Source organism: Haematobia irritans, chromosome 3 (genome assembly GCF_050003625.1).
Source record: "Haematobia irritans isolate KBUSLIRL chromosome 3, ASM5000362v1, whole genome shotgun sequence".
Taxonomy (NCBI): domain Eukaryota; kingdom Metazoa; phylum Arthropoda; class Insecta; order Diptera; family Muscidae; genus Haematobia; species Haematobia irritans.
In genome coordinates this window covers 57,717,796-57,739,232 of record NC_134399.1, presented here as the reverse complement: position 1 = coordinate 57,739,232, position 21,437 = coordinate 57,717,796, and the positions used below count along the sequence as shown (strand labels likewise).

The 21,437-nt window shown below is 36.1% G+C and overlaps 1 protein-coding gene and 1 long non-coding RNA gene across 4 annotated transcripts in view; one reads left to right on the top strand and one right to left on the bottom strand.

The window, feature by feature from the left end:
• Positions 1 to 458: 458 nt before the first annotated feature.
• LOC142230403 (uncharacterized) lies at positions 459 to 1,455 on the top strand. Its single transcript, XR_012720675.1, has 4 exons — positions 459 to 725; positions 819 to 910; positions 1,056 to 1,117; positions 1,215 to 1,455. It is a non-coding gene; the product is annotated as an uncharacterized LOC142230403 (long non-coding RNA).
• Positions 1,456 to 12,563: 11,108 nt separating this feature from the next.
• CaMKII (Calcium/calmodulin-dependent protein kinase II) overlaps positions 12,564 to 21,437 on the bottom strand; it is an 80,297-nt gene continuing 71,423 nt past the window's right edge. For all 3 annotated transcript variants that reach the window (XM_075302181.1, XM_075302179.1, XM_075302180.1), the window contains exons 2-3: positions 16,540 to 17,300; positions 12,564 to 16,047 (exon numbers count right to left, since the gene is read on the bottom strand). In XM_075302181.1, the coding sequence (XP_075158296.1) occupies positions 13,676 to 15,145 (1,470 nt within the window). In that variant the 5' untranslated portion in view covers positions 15,146 to 16,047; positions 16,540 to 17,300 and the 3' untranslated portion in view covers positions 12,564 to 13,675. The remainder of the gene's footprint in view (positions 16,048 to 16,539; positions 17,301 to 21,437) is intronic.

Genomic DNA, 21,437 nt, shown 5'->3' with positions numbered 1-21,437 from the left:
ATAATTATTTTGTATAAAACAATAAGTAAAAAAGAAAAAAAAAATTAAGTAAAAGTTAGTCTACACACAAAAAATTATCACCAAATTTTTTTCAATTAAACATTTAACTGAATTTGGAAACGGATTCAATTAATATGTTAATTGATTCAATTAATTATTTAATCAAATCCGAATAAAAACCAATTAAAAAAATGATTGATATTTGTTACGTTTCCAATTAAAATATTAATTGATTCAATCAATTTGTTAATCAATTCGGAAATAATTTTCAATTACAAACGTGATTGAAAAATTTTCCGTTTCCAATTACACATGTGATTGATCCAATCACCTTTGTGATTGAAATTGAATAATTTTGAGCAATGGAAAGAGCGAAAGAGCGAAAAGAGAACAAGAGAATGGGTATTAATAAAAAAATGTGTGATGGAGAGATCAGTCTGTGGAAGTAACTCGTAACGAACGGTTGGGTTTTTGTTTTTCGCGTAAATTGAAAAAACATGATTGGCGACATTCTGTCTGCTGCATTCAAAATGTGTGCATAAATATTTTCAACGCAACAACAAATCATAGCAAAGGGTTGAAATAAATAAAGTGTGCAACAACAAATGGTCACGTGGTAAACGTTTGAAAAAATATATGAGAGAACGCGAGAACGCATTAGAAATTACCTGTGTTTGTGTTTTGTGGTATTGTAAAAATGGAAAACAATCTACGTTTATTGGAAGGTAAGACATTGTGAAATGTGAATACCGTTTTCTATTGAAGCCTGTTTACATTAAACAAACTAAAATAATATATTTTTTATTCATTTATTTTAGTGAGCAATTTTATTTCGTGCAATTGGTCAATCAATCAACTCCATCATTTTATCAAATATATAAGAATATACGAATATGTTAGCAATCAAAAGGTGGGTACCATATTGATCTTTTAAAATTATAATTTTTTCACTCCTAGTTTTCTTAAAACCAAGAGCGGTATGGGTTTGTTGGGTCTTGAAGTTGCGAAGTAGCGTTTGCATTAAATTGTATTTTTGTTTTACCTGCCTTTTTCAGTTTGAACCCAAGTAGAGAGCAGTATATCTGATATATAAACTAATGAGCTGAATTATGTAATGGTAAAAAAGTTCTTTCTTTTGAATTTAAAAATATAAAAAATATCCGAAAATAATAAAAAAATATGTATTTTCCATTTATATTTTTTTCTATTTCCAGAATTTGCAAAGTATCATAAACATAATACCAAATATTTCATTGTTTTGCCATTATTTTTGTCTTTGATTGGTTCAAGTTTTAATAGACGATTTCAATGTGTGGAAATTTTGGAAAGGAATTGTACTAAAATTAATTAATTATTACCGAGCTCCTTAATACACCTTTTTATGCTAGAAGACTACAACTGCAAAAGAAGATTATAAATCTGCAACCTGCAACTAAGAATTTAACTTGATATTCTATGCAGGTAAGTTTTAGCAAAATTTACTTTTAATTGAACAAAATTAAATTCGAATTATACTGTTTACTTTCAGAAAAACTAATTTAGCTTACAGGCTGCTGATTTATTGGAAATCTAGGCGCATTTACATATTAGAAGGAACATGCTGACCAGCGTTGCCAATTTAGCTCTTTTCCCGCTAGATTTGGCTTTTTTTGAAGACGTTTAGCGGGAAAAAAATGCATTTAGCTTTTAGCTTTTTTTCTGGCTTTTTTTCATGACCCTTTTAGCTATTTTTGGCTTTTTTTATTTTCGACATGTTTCTATTGAAATATGGATAAATCGGCGTTTTTATCTAAGCCTTGCTGCAAGTATAAGGGTTTCCACATATTTCAAAGCTCAGTTGAAACATTAATAATGAGTCCAGCCATTATGAGGGCATTTTTGTAGCAAATACACCTTGTTGTAAAGTTTTTTTCATTATATACATAAAAGTTATCGTAAACTTTAAATCTACTATTACCATACAAATTTGTTAGATAAACTGTCAGTAAATTATTGGGAATATTATCATTTGACTCGTTTATCCTTTTTATGTTATTATAATATTCTAAAGTTATTACGATATTACTAAATTAAAATAGTAGAAAGCTAGTGCACTGAAAAAATATTGTCGTGAGGCCATAGATTTCATTTCCTTAAAATACGAACGCGAATTTTGGTTATAATAGCATTTGTGAATTTCTTTTATATAAACTCTTTTCCTTGTCCAAAAGACGATAAAGTCGTTTTGTCCTTATAATTAAGTGATTCAACTTAAAAATGGGTATGTTTTCATGAAAGAAGGAAGAATTAATGAAATAGTCTTTAAATGTGAGGAGTTTTTGCATCTTAACCACAAACCAAAATAGCGTTCAAAAATAGAAGATGTTTTTCAACACTTTATTTAAAAACGTATATATACAATAATTTCTACTTGAAGTCGAGTCTGAATTTGGAAATTTAAGTTGGCGTTAGCACGTTTTTAAAGCACTTTGATAGCTCATGAAGAAAAGGAAAATGTTTTTACTGGGAAATGTAAACTATAGGTATTTTCTACAATTTAAATAAAAGTAATGTATTTCGAATTTTTCACAATTTCAAAACCAAACTAAAATTTTATTTAAAAAAATGACAAATCATTTGTTTACCAAATCTAAAGCATGCTTAGATCATTTAATATTTTAAAATAACAAGTAAATAAAATAGAGGTGTTGGGAAGGTAGCTCCCACAAAACGAAGGACTTCCAGTAAAAAATTTGTGATAGTAATCAAAATGTATCAAATACGCAAACAGAGCTAATATGCAATGCAAATGAAAATAATATGCATTGTAAGTTAAATAAAGCCTTTAAGTTTGTTAAATTTCAATCAAAAATGTGACTTTTGATACAAAAAAATTTAGCTTTTTTTCTAGCTATTTTTTAGCATTTTTTAGCTTTTTTTAGCTATTTTTTTTGGGCAAATCTAGCGGTTTTTGGTGAAACAATTCTGGCAACGCTGATGCTGACATGGTTATTATGATAAGGAAGATAATGATTTATATAGTCTATTTTTTTCACCCTATAGTTGTTATTGATAGTAATTGTATGTGTAAGTTATGTTAGAACAAAACACAAATGACAAGAACCAAATTTATTTGTCTATTGCATAATTCAAAAAATAATAAAATATTAAATATATTTTATAAGGAACACATATTTTCTTTTATTTCAAATAAAACTAAATATGATTTTGGGGGCGCAATATATAAATTTTTTGATTGAAATTTATAGCCAATTTCAATTAATTATTTAATTGAATGAATCAAATAGTTGATTGATTTTTGTCGCGAAATTGATTAAAATTTTAATTGATTCAATTAAAACTGTGATTGAATTTTATGTTAAAAATCAATCACGTTTTTAATTGATTCAATCACACAATTAATTGATTCCGTTACAAAAGTCAATTAAATTTTTAATTGAAAATCGTGTTGGTTTTCAATCAAAATGGGTGATTGATACTATCATTTTCGTGATTGAAGACATTTCAATTAAAAAAATGATTGAATCCGCGATTTTCGTGATTGAAATCAAAAAAATTTTTTTTGTGTGTAGACCTGTATATTATATTAGTTTTGGTTAAGATAAGTAATAAGTTTTTCCTTAAAAACATTTGCGTTGCTGTTAAGCTGTAGACTATGTGGAAGAACATTCCAGAGTCGCACTGCATTTATAAAGAAGTGCCATTCCGAAAACATGGATCGGTACCGAAATGGAGTCAATGTTTTGCCCCGATTGGATCTCGCAAAGTGAAGCCTCTCGTAGAGATAAATAAGGAGGTTTCCGAGTATATATAATTTTATGGAGAAACAAAATAGTCCTGTATTATTTCTTAAAAGTATCCTTAACATACTTTAATTCTCCGCTTCTTTGGCTCGAAATCAATACCAAAATCGTTAAAGTAAAGACAAAATCTTTGGAACCGGGCATGCTTGTTTTCAGTGTATATGATCGTGTACGGAAGCTTCGTTTCGTGTAGAATTCAGTTCCATCGTTTTCATTCTCATGGATTACCAAAAATTCGGTTTTGTTTTCTTCGATGAGTAAATCTGACTTGTTAAATTATTTTTAAAGGTCACCACCATTCGATGGCAATGGGTTTTGTTGCAGCCCATCATTGGAATAGATAGTAATTTGTGATATTACCTCCACCACACATAAATTATTCTGCGATTGCCATCAAGTACCCATCTATGCATATGCATGTGAATTCCTAATGTCAAGCACATTGAATTAAACTGTGAAACTCCCATCCGGCAATTATTGTTAGAATTCAATAAAATCGGAATGCTTAAGCTTAACCAGTCCAACCAACGAAGGTCGTTTGCAATCACATTCCTCCTGTTCAATTTCCCAGCCCATTCATTCTTCCATCTGTCCACAGACAAATGTCAAGGTCATATTGGCACGACCAGAAACAGAGGACTAGGACTAGGGAGGAGTTGATTGGCCACTTTAAAGCAATCACCATCCAATGGCCCTTATCCTTTGTTTTGATGTAATTGAAATTGCCATATAGAGAAGAGCCAGGAGGCAGGTTACCCTTGGCTGGTATCATTGTTCACCCGTACCAGATACATTCCGAGTAATAACTTTCCACATTCCTAGACTGTGTCTTCACAAATGAAAATTCAGTTAACACTTTATGGTGGCAGCCAGTGCACGCTATCCAACTATTGCTCACACATCCTGGCTGGCTAGGTGATGGGTGTCACTGGGTCTAGTCAATCAGGCAATAAGCCAGAGAGGAAGGACTACAATGAAATTGATGTGATGTCGGTCTCCTTGTTAGAATGGACAGTTTCCATGGGATGTGATAATCGAAACAATTGCATGGCGACGACATTCACAACGAGAATGCTATCTCCAATGGAAGACTAAACCCAGTATGGGGTGAATGTTTGGGTCAAATGGAAATTTGGAGGAGAGCATTAATCAAATGAACACATTTGAATTTTAAAAAGAGGCCTCGTAAAAATTTAAGATGACACCATACTTGGGCAACAATTTGTTGGGGGAAAACTTATTTTTTTATAGTATTTTCTTCCTTACGCGAGGGGGGGGGGGGGGGGTATGGAATATATGCTCTAAAAATGCTAGGTTAGGCTGGTTTATGATGACAGCCGTTTGTACTTTAACTAAAAATACCAACTAGATTTATCACTTTTACCATTAAACCCATCAATGGAAGGGACTATGATGGAATTACTCCGGCGGAATTACAAGCAGTGACTGACAAAATTATCCCCTGGTTGTCGACGATATATAAAGGATGTATCAACTTATCATATATCCCAGGAAAGTGGAGGGAAACAAAAGTCGTTTTCAACCTAAAGCGGGAAAAGCCTCTCACTCGAGGGCGAAGGATTTCCGACCAATCAGCTTATCCTCATTCCTACTTAAGACTCTGGAGAGGAGGATAGATGGTTAGGTTGGGTTATTTTGTGATAATCTTAGAACTAGCATCGATTCAAGTTTGTTCTCGAAACGACAGCATGCATACTCGAAAGGCAGGTCTAGGTTAGGTTAGGTTAGGTTAGGTTATGTGGCAGCCCGATGTATCAGGCTCACTTAGACTATTCAGTCCATTGTGATACCACAGTGGTGAACTTCTCTCTTATCACTGAGTGCTGCCCGATTCCATGTGAAGCTCAATGACAAGGGACCTCCTTTTTATAGCCGAGTCCGAACGGCGTTCCACATTCCTGTGAAACCACTTAGAGAAGCTTTGAAACCCTCAGAAATGTCACCAGCATTACTGAGGTGGGATAATCCACCGCTGAAAAACGTTTTGGTGTTCGGTCGTAGCAGGAATCGAACCCACGACCTTGTGTGTGCAAGGCGGGCATGCTAACCATTGCACCACGGTGGCTCCCAAGGCAGGTCTACTGAGACCGCATTAAAGGGTGGTACGGTCAAAATTTGGTCAATATAAACTTGGCGTATTTCTTTCAATTTTGCATTTAAAAAACTTGAACACCCCTCATTTTGAAGGTGTGTGTGTAGAATGTTGCTCCTATTTTGATTTTGGAATTCACTCTTCAGTTGTCAAAATGCCGTCCAAGCAAGAAGAGCAGCGTATCAAAATTTTGCTCGCGCATCGCGAAAATCCGAGCTACTCGCACGCAAAGTTGCCAAATCAACCGTTACAAATGTAACTAAAGTGTTTGGGGAACGTTTGTCGACAGCCAGGAAGTCTGGATCGGGGGGGAAATCGAAAACCGGAAGCCGCTGAGACGACAAAGAGAGTTGCCAGTAGTTTCAAGCGAAACCGTAACCTCTCTCTCCGAGATGCCGAAAATAAGCTGGGTGTATCGTCTACAACCATGCATCGAGCCAAAAAACGAGCCGGACTATCGACTTACAAGAAGGAAGTGACTCCAAATCGCGATGATAAACAAAATACGACGGCCAAAGCGCGATCCCGGAGGCTGTACACGACGATGCTGACGAAGTTTGACTGCGTGGTAATGGACGGCGAAACCTACGACAAAGCCGACTACAAGCAGCTTCCGGGACAGGCAAAAGGAAGGGGAAAGGTAGCAGATATTTTCAAGCACATAAAACTGTCAAAGTTCGCAAAGAAATATCTGGTTTGGCAAGCCATCTGTACCTGTGGCTTGAAAAGCAGCATTTTCATAGCTTCCGGGACTGCCAACCAATAAATTTACGTGAAAGAGTGTTTGAATAAACGTCTGCTGCCTTTCCTGAAGAAACACGGTTATGCCGTACTGTTTTGGCCGGATTTTGCATCTTGCCATTACGGTAAAAAGGCCTTGGAGTAGTACGCCGCCAACAACGTGCAGGTGGTTCCCAAGGACAAGAACCCTCCCAACACGCCAGAACTCCGCCCAATTGAGAAATACTGGGCTATTGTCAAGCGGAACCTAAAGAAGACCAAAAAAACTGCTAAGGACGAGCAGCAGTTCAAGGCAAACTGGCTTTCTGCGGCGAAGAAGGTGGACAAGGTGTCTGATGGCAGGTGTCAAGCGTGAGGCCCGGCAATTCAGATTTGGAAAAGCGAAAGCCTAACTGAATATTTTTCCTGAATTTTATACTAATTGAACTTGAAAAAGAAATTTAATTTGATTTTTTAAATAAACGATTTCACCGATTTACACGCGTTTTCCCTTGACCAAATTTTGACCGTATCACCCTTTATCTATTTATAGATTTTATTCTCTCTTATAAGTTAGTTTCGTATTCTCGGTCTTTTTAAACCCTCCACCGTAGGATGGGGGGTATATTAACTTTGTCATTCCGTTTGTAACACATCGAAATATTGCTCTAAGACCCCATAAAGTATATATATTCTGGGTCGTGGTGAAATTCTGTGTCGATCTAAGCATGTCCGTCCGTCTGTTGAAATCACGCTAACTTCCGAATGAAATAAACTATCGACTTGAAACTTGGCACAAGTAGTTGTTATTGATGTAGGTCGGATGGTATTGCAAATGGGCCATATCGGTCCACTTTTGCGTATAGCCCCCATATAAACGGACCCCCAAATTTGGCTTGCGGGTCCTCTAAGAGAAGCAAATTTCATCCGATCCGGCTGAAATTTGGTACATAGTGTTAGTATATGCTCTCTAATGACCATACAAAAATTGGTCCACATCGGTCCATAGTTATATATAGCCCCCATATGAACCGATCACCAGATTTGACCTCCGGAACCTCTTGGAAGATCAAAATTCATCTGATTGAATTGAAATTTGGTACGTGGTGTTAGGTTAGGTTAGGTTAGGTTATGTGGCAGCCCGATGTATCAGGCTCACTTAGACTATTCAGTCCATTGTGATACCACAGTGGTGAACTTCTCTCTTATCACTGAGTGCTGCCCGATTCCATGTTAAGCTCAATGACAAGGGACCTCCTTTTTATAGCCGAGTCCGAACGGCGTTCCACATTCCAGTGAAACCACTTAGAGAAGCTTTGAAACCCTCAGAAATGTCACCAGCATTACTGAGGTGGAATAATCCACCGCTGAAAAACTTTTTTGGTGTTCGGTCGTAGCAGGAATCGAACCCACGACCTTGTGTATGCAAGGCGGGCATGCTAACCATTGCACCACGGTGGTGTTAGTATATGGTATATGGCCGTTAACAACCATGCCTAACTAGGTCCATATCGGTCTATAGGTATATATACACCCTCAAAAAAATCGCTTCTTTAACATATGTTCCAAACATATTTTGCAGGAAGCACATATATTATTGGATACTGCCGAAACATTAATATGTTTGTTTTATGTGAACATATTATATGTTTGGAAGCATTTTGAGCCCAAAAATATTATAAGCTTGGAAGAATTTTTCCCAAAGACGATTGTGCTCATTCCCTAACATACTCGTAATTTTCACTTCCACGAAATATTTTAGTTCTTGGCACCACTTTCTGTAATACAAATAATGTTGAATAAATTATTCACTTTTATAAGTTTTTTAAATTTTACCTTTCGCCTGCACGGAGAATCGAACCGAGGACCATACAGTTTGTAAGCCAACACACTATCCACTTGGCTACGTAGCTGTTATAGTCACCAGTAGATAATTATCGTTATAAGTTACATTTATAGATTGCAGCGCCCACGAGCCCATGCAAACATAAGATTATGTAACAGAAACATACATTTGTTTGCCACGTGGAGCAGTGGTTAGCATGTCTGCCTTGCATGCAAAGGGTCGTGGGTTCAATCCCTACTCCGACCGAACACTTTTTTTTTAATTTACACATTTATATTTATACTATATTAAATTTTTATAATGAAACTTCGAAATGTGGGTTATTAAAGATTTATAGTCAGTAGCAGTGCTTGATATAAACGAAATTGACTGATTTTTGGATAAAATATTATTTTTTTATTGCAAAATTTTAAAGAAAAAAAACTTTTTAAATTGTTTTAGCTGCAAAACTCGAACTTAATGCCCTCTTTTATATTTGAAGGTGTCCGTCAACTCCTCGTGGACTACTTATTAATAAAGAGGAACTAAACTTTGTTTTTATACATTTTACTGTGTAATTTTTCACTATTTCCTCCTTATTTCATTTTACTGTCCCAACTCTAAAAAGAGTATAGTGTCTTTTCGTTATTTTTATGAAGACCCCTGATTTCTTTTAACGAACCAAGAAAAAAATTGTGCCCATAATGCCAAAATGATAAACAAAACACATGTCCACACATACATAAAATGCTGCTCTCAATGCGAAAACATATGCTGTTTGTTTTTCATGTCTATTCTCTTGGTTCCGAATGTCTATTCTCTTTATTCAAATTAAATAATATTTAGACTTAAGCATATCAAATTTTTGGACTTATCATAAAACAGTTTTCCGAAACAACATAGAAACGGTTTCTAAGGAATTGTTCTCTTTTGATTATTTCGCTGTGTTATGTTGATATCTTTTGTCAACTCTCTCGGTTTCCATCTCTATTTCTTTCTCTATACTCCCTCCGTTGCTTTGAATAAAATATCACAACATATGTATGTTTAGTCGAAATTTGTAAATTTATATATGTTTGCATTTACACATATGATTTTTATGAAACATTCATGCCCCAAACCTAATATATTCTAACATATTAACATAGATGTCCCAATCATTTAGTGTTAGTTTAGGAACATTACATGTTTGCACTTAAATTAAGGGTGGTTCAATTGTAAGGGCACCTAACACCTAAGCGCCAAGTTTTTTCCGAATTTTATTTGACATTTCTCTATTTCAAACTTACTCAATTTGAACCATGGAGAGATACACAATCCAACAACGTTCCAAGAAATGGCAACAGTGGATGATCAATTTTCGAAGAAAATCATCTTCAGTGATGAGGTACATTTTTACCTCAGTGGATTCGTCAATAAACAGAATTGCCGCATTTGGGCGAATGAGAATCCAAGAGTGATTGTCGAAAAACCAATGCACCCACAAAGAGTGACTGTTTGGTGCTGTTTATGGGCTGGGGCATCATCGGGCCATATTTTTTCCAAAATGAGGCCGGTCACGCAGTTACTGTGAATGGTGTTCGCTATCGTGAGATGATAACGAACTTTTTATGGCCCGAATTGGAAGATATGGATGTGGACGATATGTGGTTTCAGCAGGACGGTGCCACTTGCCACACAGCTAACGAAACAATGGCCCTTTTGCGCAACAAATTCAATGGCCGTGTTATCTCACGTAATGGCGATGTCAATTGGCCGCCAAGATCATGTGATTTGATACCGTTGGACTTTTTTCTTTGGGGTTATTTGAAAGAGAAGGTGTACGTCGATAAGCCAGCAACAATTCAAGAGCTAAAGGATGAGGATGATTAACGGCATAGAACCTCCATTATGCCTCAGCGTCATCGAAAATTTGGACCATAGCCACCGAGGTCGCGGCGCCTATTTGGCCGATATTTTGTTCCATACATAATTGAGTAATACCAACATATCATAATAAAATAAAATTACAATAATTTCCTAAATAGTTTGGTTTTAAATTTGTTTTAAAATTGTGCCCGAAACACATTTTGTTTATATCGGAACATATGAAAAACATATTTTTCTAACAGTGTAGCCCTCAGATAAATCGATCCCCAATCACACAAAAATTGGCCCATATCAAGTTCATGATTGTATATAGCCCCCATAAAACAGGTTGGCTGATAAGTCCCCGGTCTGACACATAGATGGCATCGCTAGTATTAAATGCATATTATTTTTATATAGTACCAACCTTCAAATGATTCGTGTCAAAATTTGACGTCTGTAAGTCAATTAGTTTGTGAGATAGAGCGTCTTTTGTGAAGCAAATTTTGTTATTGTGAAAAAAATGGAAAAAAATGAATTTCGTGTTTTCATAAAATACTGTTTTCTGAAGGGAAAAAATACGGTGGAAGCAAAAACTTGGCTTGATAATGAGTTTTTGGACTCTGCCCCAGGGTAATCAACAATAATTGATTGGTATGCAACATTCAAGCGGGGTGAAATGAGCACGGAGGTGGTTACCGACGAAAACATCAAAAAAATCCACAAAATGATTTGGAATGACTGTAAAATGAAGTTGATCGAGATAGCAGATGCCTTAAAGATATCAAAGGAACGTGTTGGTCATATCATTCATCAATATTCGGATATGCGGAAGCTCTGTGCAAAATGGGTGCCGCGCGAGCTCACATTTGACCAAAAACAACGTGTTGATGATTCTGAGCGGTGTTTGCAGCTGTTAACTCGTAATACACCCGAGTTTTTCCGTCGATATGTGACAATGGATGAAACATGGCTCCATCACTACACTCCTGAGTCCAATCGACAGTCGGCTGAGTGGACAGAGACCAGTGAACCATCTCCGAAGCGTGGAAAGACTCAAAAGTCCGCTGGCAAAGTAATGGCCTCTGTTTTTTGGGATGCTCATGGAATAATTTTTATCGATTATCTTGAGAAGGGAAAAACCATGAACAGTGACTATTATATGGCGTTATTGGAGCGTTTGAAGAAGAAAAAAGTGTTGTTCCACCAAGACAACGCACCGTGCCACAAGTCATTGAGAACGATGGCAAAAATTCATGAATTGGGCTTCGAATTGCTTCCCCACCCACCGTATTCTCCAGATCTGGTCCCAGCGACTTTTTCTTGTTCGCAGACCTCAAAAGGATGCTCGCATTCAATTTGGCTGCAATGAAGAGTTGATCGCCGAAATTGATGCCTATTTTGAGGCAAAACCGAAGGAGTACTACCAAAATGGTATCAAAAAATTGGAAGGTCTTTATAATCATTGTATCGCTCTTGAAGGGAACTATGTTGAATAATAAAAACGAATTTTGACAAAAAAAATGTGTTTTTCTTTGTTAAACCGGGGACTTATCAGCCAACCTGTTATATATGGGAGCTATATCTTAATCTGAACCGATTTCAACCAAATTTAGCACAATTAACAATACTATTAAACGTACTCCTTGTGCAAAATTTTAAGCAAATCAGGACAAAACTCTGGCTTTTGAGGCCATATAAGTGAAAATCGGACGAAAGATATATATGGGAGCTATATCTAAATCTGAACCGATTTGGCTGATATTTTGCACTTCTTACTTCTCCCCAAAATATTTGGCTGGCCGAAATTTTGAGAAAATACGTCGATAAATACGTCAATTATGACCAGATCGGTGATAAATATATATGGCAGCTATATCTAAATCTGAACCGATTTTTTCCAAAATCAATAGCGATGTAAAACTCTGTGCCAAATTTGAGGACGATCGGACTTAAACTGCGAGCTGTACTTTGCACACAAAATTACATATACAGACAGACGGACAGACAGACGACTCAGAATTTAATTCTAAGACGATCGGTATACTAAACGATGGGTCCCAGACTTTTCCCTCTTGGCGTTACATACAAATGCACAAACTTATTATACCCTGTACCACAGTAGTGGTGAAGGGTATAAAAATGTAAAATGTAAAAAATTAAATCGAAAACACAAACCTTAAAGCCTATGGGGCAAATGGGATTACCTTGTTATTGTACCAATGCATTCAAAATAATAATTCCACCCAATATGTTTTTTTTTTTTGGTTTTTTTTTATTTTATTTTGAGAATTTAATTAGAATTTATTTTAGAATTAAATTTAATTAGTTAGTTAAATTTTAAATGTTTACATGTATAATTTTTTTGGGGGGGTTTGTTTTGGGGTTTTGTTGTTTTATTTATGTTTTGTTTGTTTTCATTTGTTTTATTCATTTATTAAATTGTGATATAATTTATTTAAGAATTCGATCGAATTTTTGTATTTTGGTTTTTTTCTTGTTTTATTCATTTTGTTTTATAATTATAATTATAAGTATATTTGTTTTGTTTTTGTTTTTTTTTTTTTATAAGAGTCTAAAGTAAGAAAAAAAATGGTGACGTAGACGCAAAAAATATCTGTGTAATTATACACTGACAAGTGCTGCTGCTGTTGCGGCTTCTTCTCATCTTTCGGCTTCGGTTTCGGTTACTGCATCCGTTTCCGTGCGTGTTCCGTTCGGTCGGTTCATGATGTTCAGGGGGGAGGGGGATTTCTCACAAAAAAGAGTTTTACGGTTCGGTTCGGTTTACTGAGCTGAGGGATCATGGTTGCGCTGCGCTACAAAATGGCCACGCAGCTGCTGCAGTTGATGTTGTTGCTGCTGCTGCGACGTTTGCTTCTACTTCTGTTGATTTCTCATCTCATTGGCTCTTCTTTACATAAAAAATATTTGGGTTTATCCTTGTTGCTGTTGTTGTTGCTTATACATCTTCTTCTTTTTCATCTTCTGTTTCTTCATTATCTTTAGATATTCGCTTTTGTTGTTGTTGTTTTTGGTATTATTATTGGTATTATCATAAGTTTCACATTTCATTTATGCTGCTCTTGATGTTATGGTGTCCGTGCTTCCGATTCTTCTTCTGCTTCTTTTACATTATCATCATCATCTTGTTCTTATGTTTTGTTGCTGCTGCTGTTGTTGTAATAAATAGTAAATAGTTGTGGTTGTTGTTGTTGCCATCGACAATTGTTGTCGAGAGCCTAGACAGTGTGTCGTCGTCGCCTTCATCTTCTTTTGCGATTGCGACGTCGGCGGCTGGATGGTCGTCGTCGTCGTTATCGTTTTTAACATCGGCGTCGTCGTCATCATCGTCGTCGTCGTCGTCTACTTTTGTGATGTAAAATCAAAAGTCGTTGCTCCACTCACTTTGCCCGAGGCGCTGCGATGGAAATGGACATTCTGCCATTTGCTATCGCGTTTATGCCAAACACGTGTCTCCTCCGACTGATGGGTGTGGGCATGGCCCTGTTTGTCAATATATTGAGTTAAGCGTACATAAGCAATACAAGCGGCATCCTCGCCCAACAGATGGACATGAGGATTTAGAATTGTGGTATTGATAGCTTTGCAATTTTTGCCCAAAACATTTTCAAAATAGAATTTGTGAAAGTCAATTCCTTCGACCAGATTACCCAGGGCCTCAGGCTCAAACGCAGTCAAGTGCGGATCACCGATTTTGGTGTAGGCATCAAAATCTCCACTGTTGATGGCCTCAATTAGTTGTTCGGTAATTTTGATTATTTCCTGGCGTCTGGCCTTAACATCATCATCCTCCAATGTGGCATTGGATGAATCAGTGGAATCCTTGACGGGCGAACCCTCGCCTTTTTTGGTAACCATGCTCTTGCTGGAGAAATTTCGAGTGGCCAACATTGTGGTCAGAATAGCACCCTTCAGTTTGCGGCGAGCATTGAACTTCTTGAGGCAATCAACAGTTTCTTGACGGTGAACCACGGAGGCGACACGTTCGCGTTGGCATATCCAGGGATGTTTGAGGGCTTCAGCAGCTGTGATACGTTTGTGGGGATTTACGGTAAGCATTTGATTGATAAGATTTTTGGCTTCTGGTGTTACCGTATCCCATTCGGGCGATGGATAATCATAAGCTCCAGCCTTGATTTGGGAATACAGGCGGTGTTGATCCTCATCCCAAAACGGTGGATAACCGACCAGGAGAATGTATAAGATAACACCACAAGCCCAAATGTCCACCGGTTTGCCGTAGGGTTCCTTCTTGAGCACCTCGGGCGACAGATAGCCCGGAGTGCCGGCAAAACCAAACCAGGCCTGATGATCCCCCTGCACCTCAATGGCCAGACCAAAGTCGGCCAATTTGACAGCGGCACCCTTCGCCTTGCTCGCCAGCAATAGGTTCTCCGGCTTTAGATCACGATGGACCACACCATTCTGGTGGCAGTGATTGACCGATTCCAATATCTGCTGAATACAATGTGATGCATCTGCTTCCGAATAGAATTCTCTGGCCACAATATCCTCGAACAATTCACCACCAGTAACCAAATCGAATACCAAATAATGATAGTTCTCCTCCTGTATACTGTCGTGCAGTCTCACTATATTCGGGTGATGCAATTTCCGGCAAATTCTCGCCTCCCTTTCCAATTTCTGAAAATCGCGAGCTGTCAATTTTTTCGTGTTAATTATTTTCGCAGCAAACTCATTGCCTGTGGATTTTTGAACGCAACGTTTCACAATGGAAAATGCGCCTCGGCCCAGCTCCTCTTTGATGTCATAGTTGTCCGAGAAACGCGTACAGGCTGCAGGAGCAGCCATCGCGATGGCACACTTCAGAAAATCTATTGCGGCAACAAATCAAAGTCTCCCTCACAACAACAACAATCGACCAAATGTGTGGGACAGTAGTTGTAGTGGTAACCGTGTATGGTGGTGATGGGATGGGATGGATGTCTTCTTTCCTCCAAATCAGACGATGTGTGTGTGTGTGTGTGGTAGTGTGTTAGTATATGGGGATCTCTATGTTTTTCTCTTGTTGATTATGTGCCTGGCTGAATGCCTGAAAGCTATCCTGACTGTTTGCCTGGCTCTATTTTGGTGATGGTGGTGGTAGTGATGTTGTGATGTTATGGTACTACGGGTAGTCGTCTTCTTCTTCTTCTTGTGAGCGTAATTGCGACTTTTCACTATTATTACGTCTCGACTCGGAGATGTGGATCAGGACTCTATATATTTGAGAGGAGATTTGAGATTTCAATGGAATTTTTTGGCTAATCCAATTTTTTTTATCACTCGCCCGTTGATGGTCTTCGTTCAATTGATTTTTACACAGTGTTTTTTTTTTTGTTCCTTCTCTGTTACTCGTCTCCTACTTCTTGTTCTTCCTCTTTTTGGGGATTTCTGTGTGGCACACCTCCTTCTCCTAGACGTAGTCGTTGTTATTTTTGTTTGTATCGACGTCGACCTCGTCAGCTCTTCTGCTGGCGCTCACTCTACTCTTCCGCCGTGAATGGCACTCTTTCTTGTTTGGTGGAGATGGCTATGTGTGGTAGGCTGTTTTTGCTTTCTTGGGCTATGTGACTGCTGCTGTCGCTACTGTTGTTGTTGTTGCTGCTGCTGCTGTTACGAATGCCTGTCTCAACTCCAACTGACCCAGATTCAGGGGGAAAAATGTGAATAACGGAAGTGTATGTATATGTAAATTCTAATCAGTCCTTGTCCTGTAATGATTTTTTGTTCGTATTTTTCGCATTCGCACCAAACCAAATTGGGTTGTTCAATTTCGCATTGATGAATTTCGCCCGAATTTGAAAATCCAATTCCAATCGATTTGCGGAAATTTTTGTTTTCAGGTGGACAAAGTTTTTTGAGGGTTTTATTTTTTGTTTTCGGTGGTCAAATGAAAAGAAACAAAAGACAAAAAATACCAATCGATTAATGGATGGATAGATTTTTTTTCGTTTTGTGTTTTTGGGAAGAGGGTTTTGCGTTTTCTTGGATTAAATCGATAGATGGATGGATAGTGGATGATTTCATGGACGATGGTGATGTTGATGATGGGGAGATGATGGTACTTGGATATGAATGATTTGGAATTTAATGGATTCTAGTCCTATGAAGGAATTTCTTTAAGTGGAGGAGGCCACAACCAACCACTGGGGAGTTAACCAAGGAAAAACGCTGGATGAAAGTGGATTTTTGGGGATTCTTACCGTTCAACAGTTTTTGTGTGTGAGATTATTCCTCGTCGTCTAGGATGGTTTAAAAAAATTACTTTTTCACTACGGCTGTTTTATTTGCTTGTAACTAGAGTAGAGTACTACTGCTTAATCTTTCTTTTTCGACATGAACGAGAAGCACACTTAACACAGCAGAGAAAAAGTTTGTATCTACATTTTCCAACTTTGCGATGCGTTTTCTATACAAAATTTTCCTTGTCGTCGTCGTCGTTCACTTGGAGCGAATAATACACCGTCGACTCACACACACACGCACGCACTCAATGGTTATGTTGGCAGCAAATGATGGTGAAGAGACCCACAAAACGGTTGGGAAATTTTTGTCGACTTTTCACTTTTCTAACTCGTCGTTATCGTTGAGACTCGTTGGTTGTGCGCAGAAGCCGGAAGCAGGAAAGCGAAAATTTGACACCAAAAAATCACTCTGCTAATCCACCACCACGTTCCATTCCCAGGCATACGACAAGGGAATGCTCACCCAACAAAACAAAAAAAAAGAGAAACGTTCTCCAATAAGAGTAGCGCAATGGGATTTTTGGTTGGATAACAAACGTTATGGCTGTGTTGCCGTCCGGTAACTATGCTCACACACTGTCGTCACACAGATAGCGGTTATTTGTCGTCTGTTGCTCTCTGTGTTTCACAGTTCTATGCAACGCTGTAGTTGGCAACGCTGTGTGCGTATATATTGGGATATTTATTATGCCTCCACGTTATTCGCTGCGAATACAACCCTGTGGGAAATAAAACGGAAAAAAGGATATTTAGTTTACATTGGTTACTCGTTTCGTTTTATTATGTGAGGGAATTTTTTTTTATTGTTTTTGTTTTTCTCTTCTACTTTGTTTTTGTTACCCCATTTTAGGGGAGTATAAACACATGAGAGCGGAGATAGCTGGGCCTCAAAACTAAAAAACGGGGGAGGTATGTTAGAGAGTGGAGATGTTGCCATATTATAGCTGTTTATTGATAATCAATACACTCTGTTTTGTGTGTGTGTGTGCGTGTGTTGTTATTGCCCGATTAAAGGCGGCGTATTTAATCCGCCGCACAGTGGTACGAAATTAAATCAAATCATTTCATTACGGTTAATTGATTTCAACTTCAAAACAAATGGCGATTAAACAACAGGGGTAACATAACCATCAGAGAAAAATTATGTTTGTCAGATTGATTGGGACAAGACGTATAGCAAGTTAAAAACTAGCAATCAACTATCAGAATAAATTCTGGTAATTTTCTTAATTGCAATTAGCCTCTTTTTGGGTTGTTTATTTTCTTATAAGATTTCCAAAAACACTATCTTGCGTACAGATATTCCTTTTATCCGAAAAAAATCAAATACGAATCAGTTTGGATTTTAACTAAAAACAATTAAATGCAATGTGTAGTATAGACAAGAACCTTTTGGATATTAGACTTAATACTTTAATGTAGCAAAATATACACTGGCAATTTATTGGCATTATTATATATCAACGTTTTACACAAGTAATATCACAAAAAATTTAGGAACTCACAGTCGTAAACTTGTGTCGTTTTACTTTCCCTCGACCCAAAAATTTTATTTTGTTAAGTGTTCATCATTGCAAATTTGTTTTAGGTTAAATACAAAATATTAACAAATAAGCCCAAATCTGTGTCCAAAAGGTTATAACTTGGAAATCAAAATACGTTCATATCGGGAACATTTGAGTTAGCCCTTTGATGGATTCTGTGCAATGACCTTTGCATATCCATGTGAATAATTTCCTTTGTAATACATCGTAAAATTCATTTATTTTAATAATTTTAATTGGAGATATCGACAATTAATTCTAGATGAGATTTAACTCAGACTCAATTTTTATCCACAAGCAGGTCACAATCAAAGAGGGACTATATTGGTTCATTCTCCTATATAACCTCATACAAACAGAGTTGCCAGCTATTTTGTCAAAATGGACTTCAAAATTCGTCAAACTCACTGCCAAAAGTCGTTTAATTGATTTTTTTCGAAATAAATTCTCCATCTCCAATTTGCATTTAAATTATTTAGAAATATTTTGCAGAGAATTTTTACACTTTTAAACTATCCTTAATAGAGCAACATGTGCAATTTTCTTATTTCACAATGTCATGTTACATATTCAAGTCCTACCTCTCTCCATCTACAACAACAAAAAATTGTATATCCTTCACAACTACACCCTCACAAAAAATCGCATCTGTAACATATACTCCCAAACATATTTTGCTTCAAGCATATACATTTTTGGGTATTGCCCAAACATTTATATGTTTGATCTCTACCAATATATAATATGTTTGAAAGCATATTGGTCTAAACAATATATGTTTGGGTAGTCTAAGTTCCAAACATTTTGTATTTTTGCATCCAAATTCAATAATGTTGTCTTCCAAAAAACAATATGTTATTATGTGACCATATAATATGTTTGGAAGCATTTTGCACCCAAAAATATTATATGCTTAAAAAAATTCTCCCAAACAATATTGTGCTCAAAATTTTATTTATTTATTTATATATTTACAATCATAATAAATTATGAAAATAAATAGGTAATATAGGTGCTAACAACATAGGTTTTCGACCTGAATCCTCAAAATTTTTGTTTCTGCCCAATTGTATATTCCCCGACATCTTTCTCACTTCCACGAGATTTTTTAGTTCTTAGCACCTTTTTCTGTAATACAAACATTGTAGAAGAAATTATTCAATTTTATGATTTTTTTATTTTAATTTTACCTTTTGCCGGACGGTGATTCGAACAGCGGACCACACAGTTTGTAAGGATCAAAGAAGTAGCTGATCAATTGCCCAAGGAAAAATAAAATGTTAATTTTGTAATAACAAGCAACAACCACCAACTTAATTCAATATCGCTCCCTGTTAAATAGCGCTCCAAACTACTAAACACATATATGTTTATAGGCTATTTCTAAATTAATATATGTTTGCATTCAAGCATATTATATTTACAAACATTTTATGTCCCAAACATAATATGTTCTAACATATTAACATATATGTCCCAAACATGTTATGCTAGTTTATGAACATTATATGTTTGCACTCAAAAATATTGTGTTTAAAAATTTGTGTTCCAAACATATAATGTTTATAGCCAAACATATGAAAAACAGTCTTTTTCAACCGTGTACGTGCACAGGATGTAATATCTTTGGTTAGTTTGAAACTCTGCATATTAAATTTAATGATCGTAAATAGATACTTATGAAATTTGGTATAAGTGGACGGCATTGTATTTGAAACAAATTGGACCCAGTTTTTATACTGGTTGCAGAATTAATAAACTCATTAAATACGTAACTACCACTACAAAAACCTTCGCATTTTTATCTAATTTGCTCTAATCTAGCAGCATTTGAAACGTACGAAGATCGGATAAAAATTGCTTCATAAATTTGTGATCTACAAATAAATTGGAATTTGTTAAATTAAATTAAGTAAAATTAATGTAATTTTAATTGCTTAACTTTAATCTATTTTCAAGGAACTTAACCGTAATCTAAGTAACTTTATATTTTATGACATTATTTATTTTTTATTTTGGTTTTTCTTAGATCTGCTGTAATTAAATTTAAACCAACTCCTTTTAATCCAAAGAAAAATTTACATTATATTATGTTACATTGATTATTTTGTTTTCTATTTTTGTTTGGTTTGGATTGTTTCATTTTAACTTATTTTATTTCATTTTATTTTATTATATTTATTAATATAATTGATTTTTCTGAATTTGTTTTAATTTCATTTAATTTGTTTAGTTTATATTTATTTTGTTCCATTCAGATTATTTGATGTCGTTTTCATTTTATTTAAAATAATTTTATTGTTGTTTTTTTTTCTTTCTATTTATTCATAAAAAAAAATCTAATTATTTAAATAGAATAATTAATTAAAATTATTTACTTTTTTATTTAATTTTCTTAAATCTAATTTTATTAACTATATCCATTACGCGCAATTAAACACATCTTATGTATGATTTTATATCGACTAGCAATACGGTGTAGATACTTTAAGAAGTAATATACCAACAGAAAAAATCATGAACCGCGTGCTCATTTCGAAACGATTCGTTCATGAAAGTGACACCATGCGTTGTCAAGACAACAACTAGCATTTATGATCTGAAAACGTAACAGTTACGACTTTATAAATAAAATTAAAACAAGTATATACGGCCGTAAGTTCGGTCAGGCCGAATCTTATGTACCCTCCACCATGGATTGCGTAGAAAATTCTACGAAAGTCTGTCATCCACAAATTTCAACTCACTCGGATGAAATTTTCTCCTCCAAAACCAAATCTCGGGACTGATATGGACCACTCTTGGCATGGTTGTTAAATATCATATACTACCACCAGTACCAAATTTCAACCAGATCGGATAAATTTTGCTTCTCCAAAAGGCACCGGAGGTCAAATCTGGCGTTCGATTTATATGGGAGCTATATATAATTATGGACTGATAGGAACCAATTCCTGCATGGTTGTCGGATACCATATACTAACATCACGTACCAAATTTCAACCGAATGGGAAGAATTTTGCTCTTCCAAGGTGCTCCGGAGGTCAAATCTGGGGATCGGTTTATATGGGGCCTATATATAATTATGGACCGATATCGACCAATTTTTCCATGGATGTTTGAGGCCATATATTAACATCACGTACCAAATTTCAACTGAATCAAATGAATTTTGGTCTTCCAAGAGGCTCCGGAGGTCAAATCTCGTGATCGGTTCATATGGGGGCTATATATAATTATGCACCGATGTGGACCAATTTTTGCGTGGTCATTAGAGACTATATACTAACACCATGTACCAAATTTCAGCCG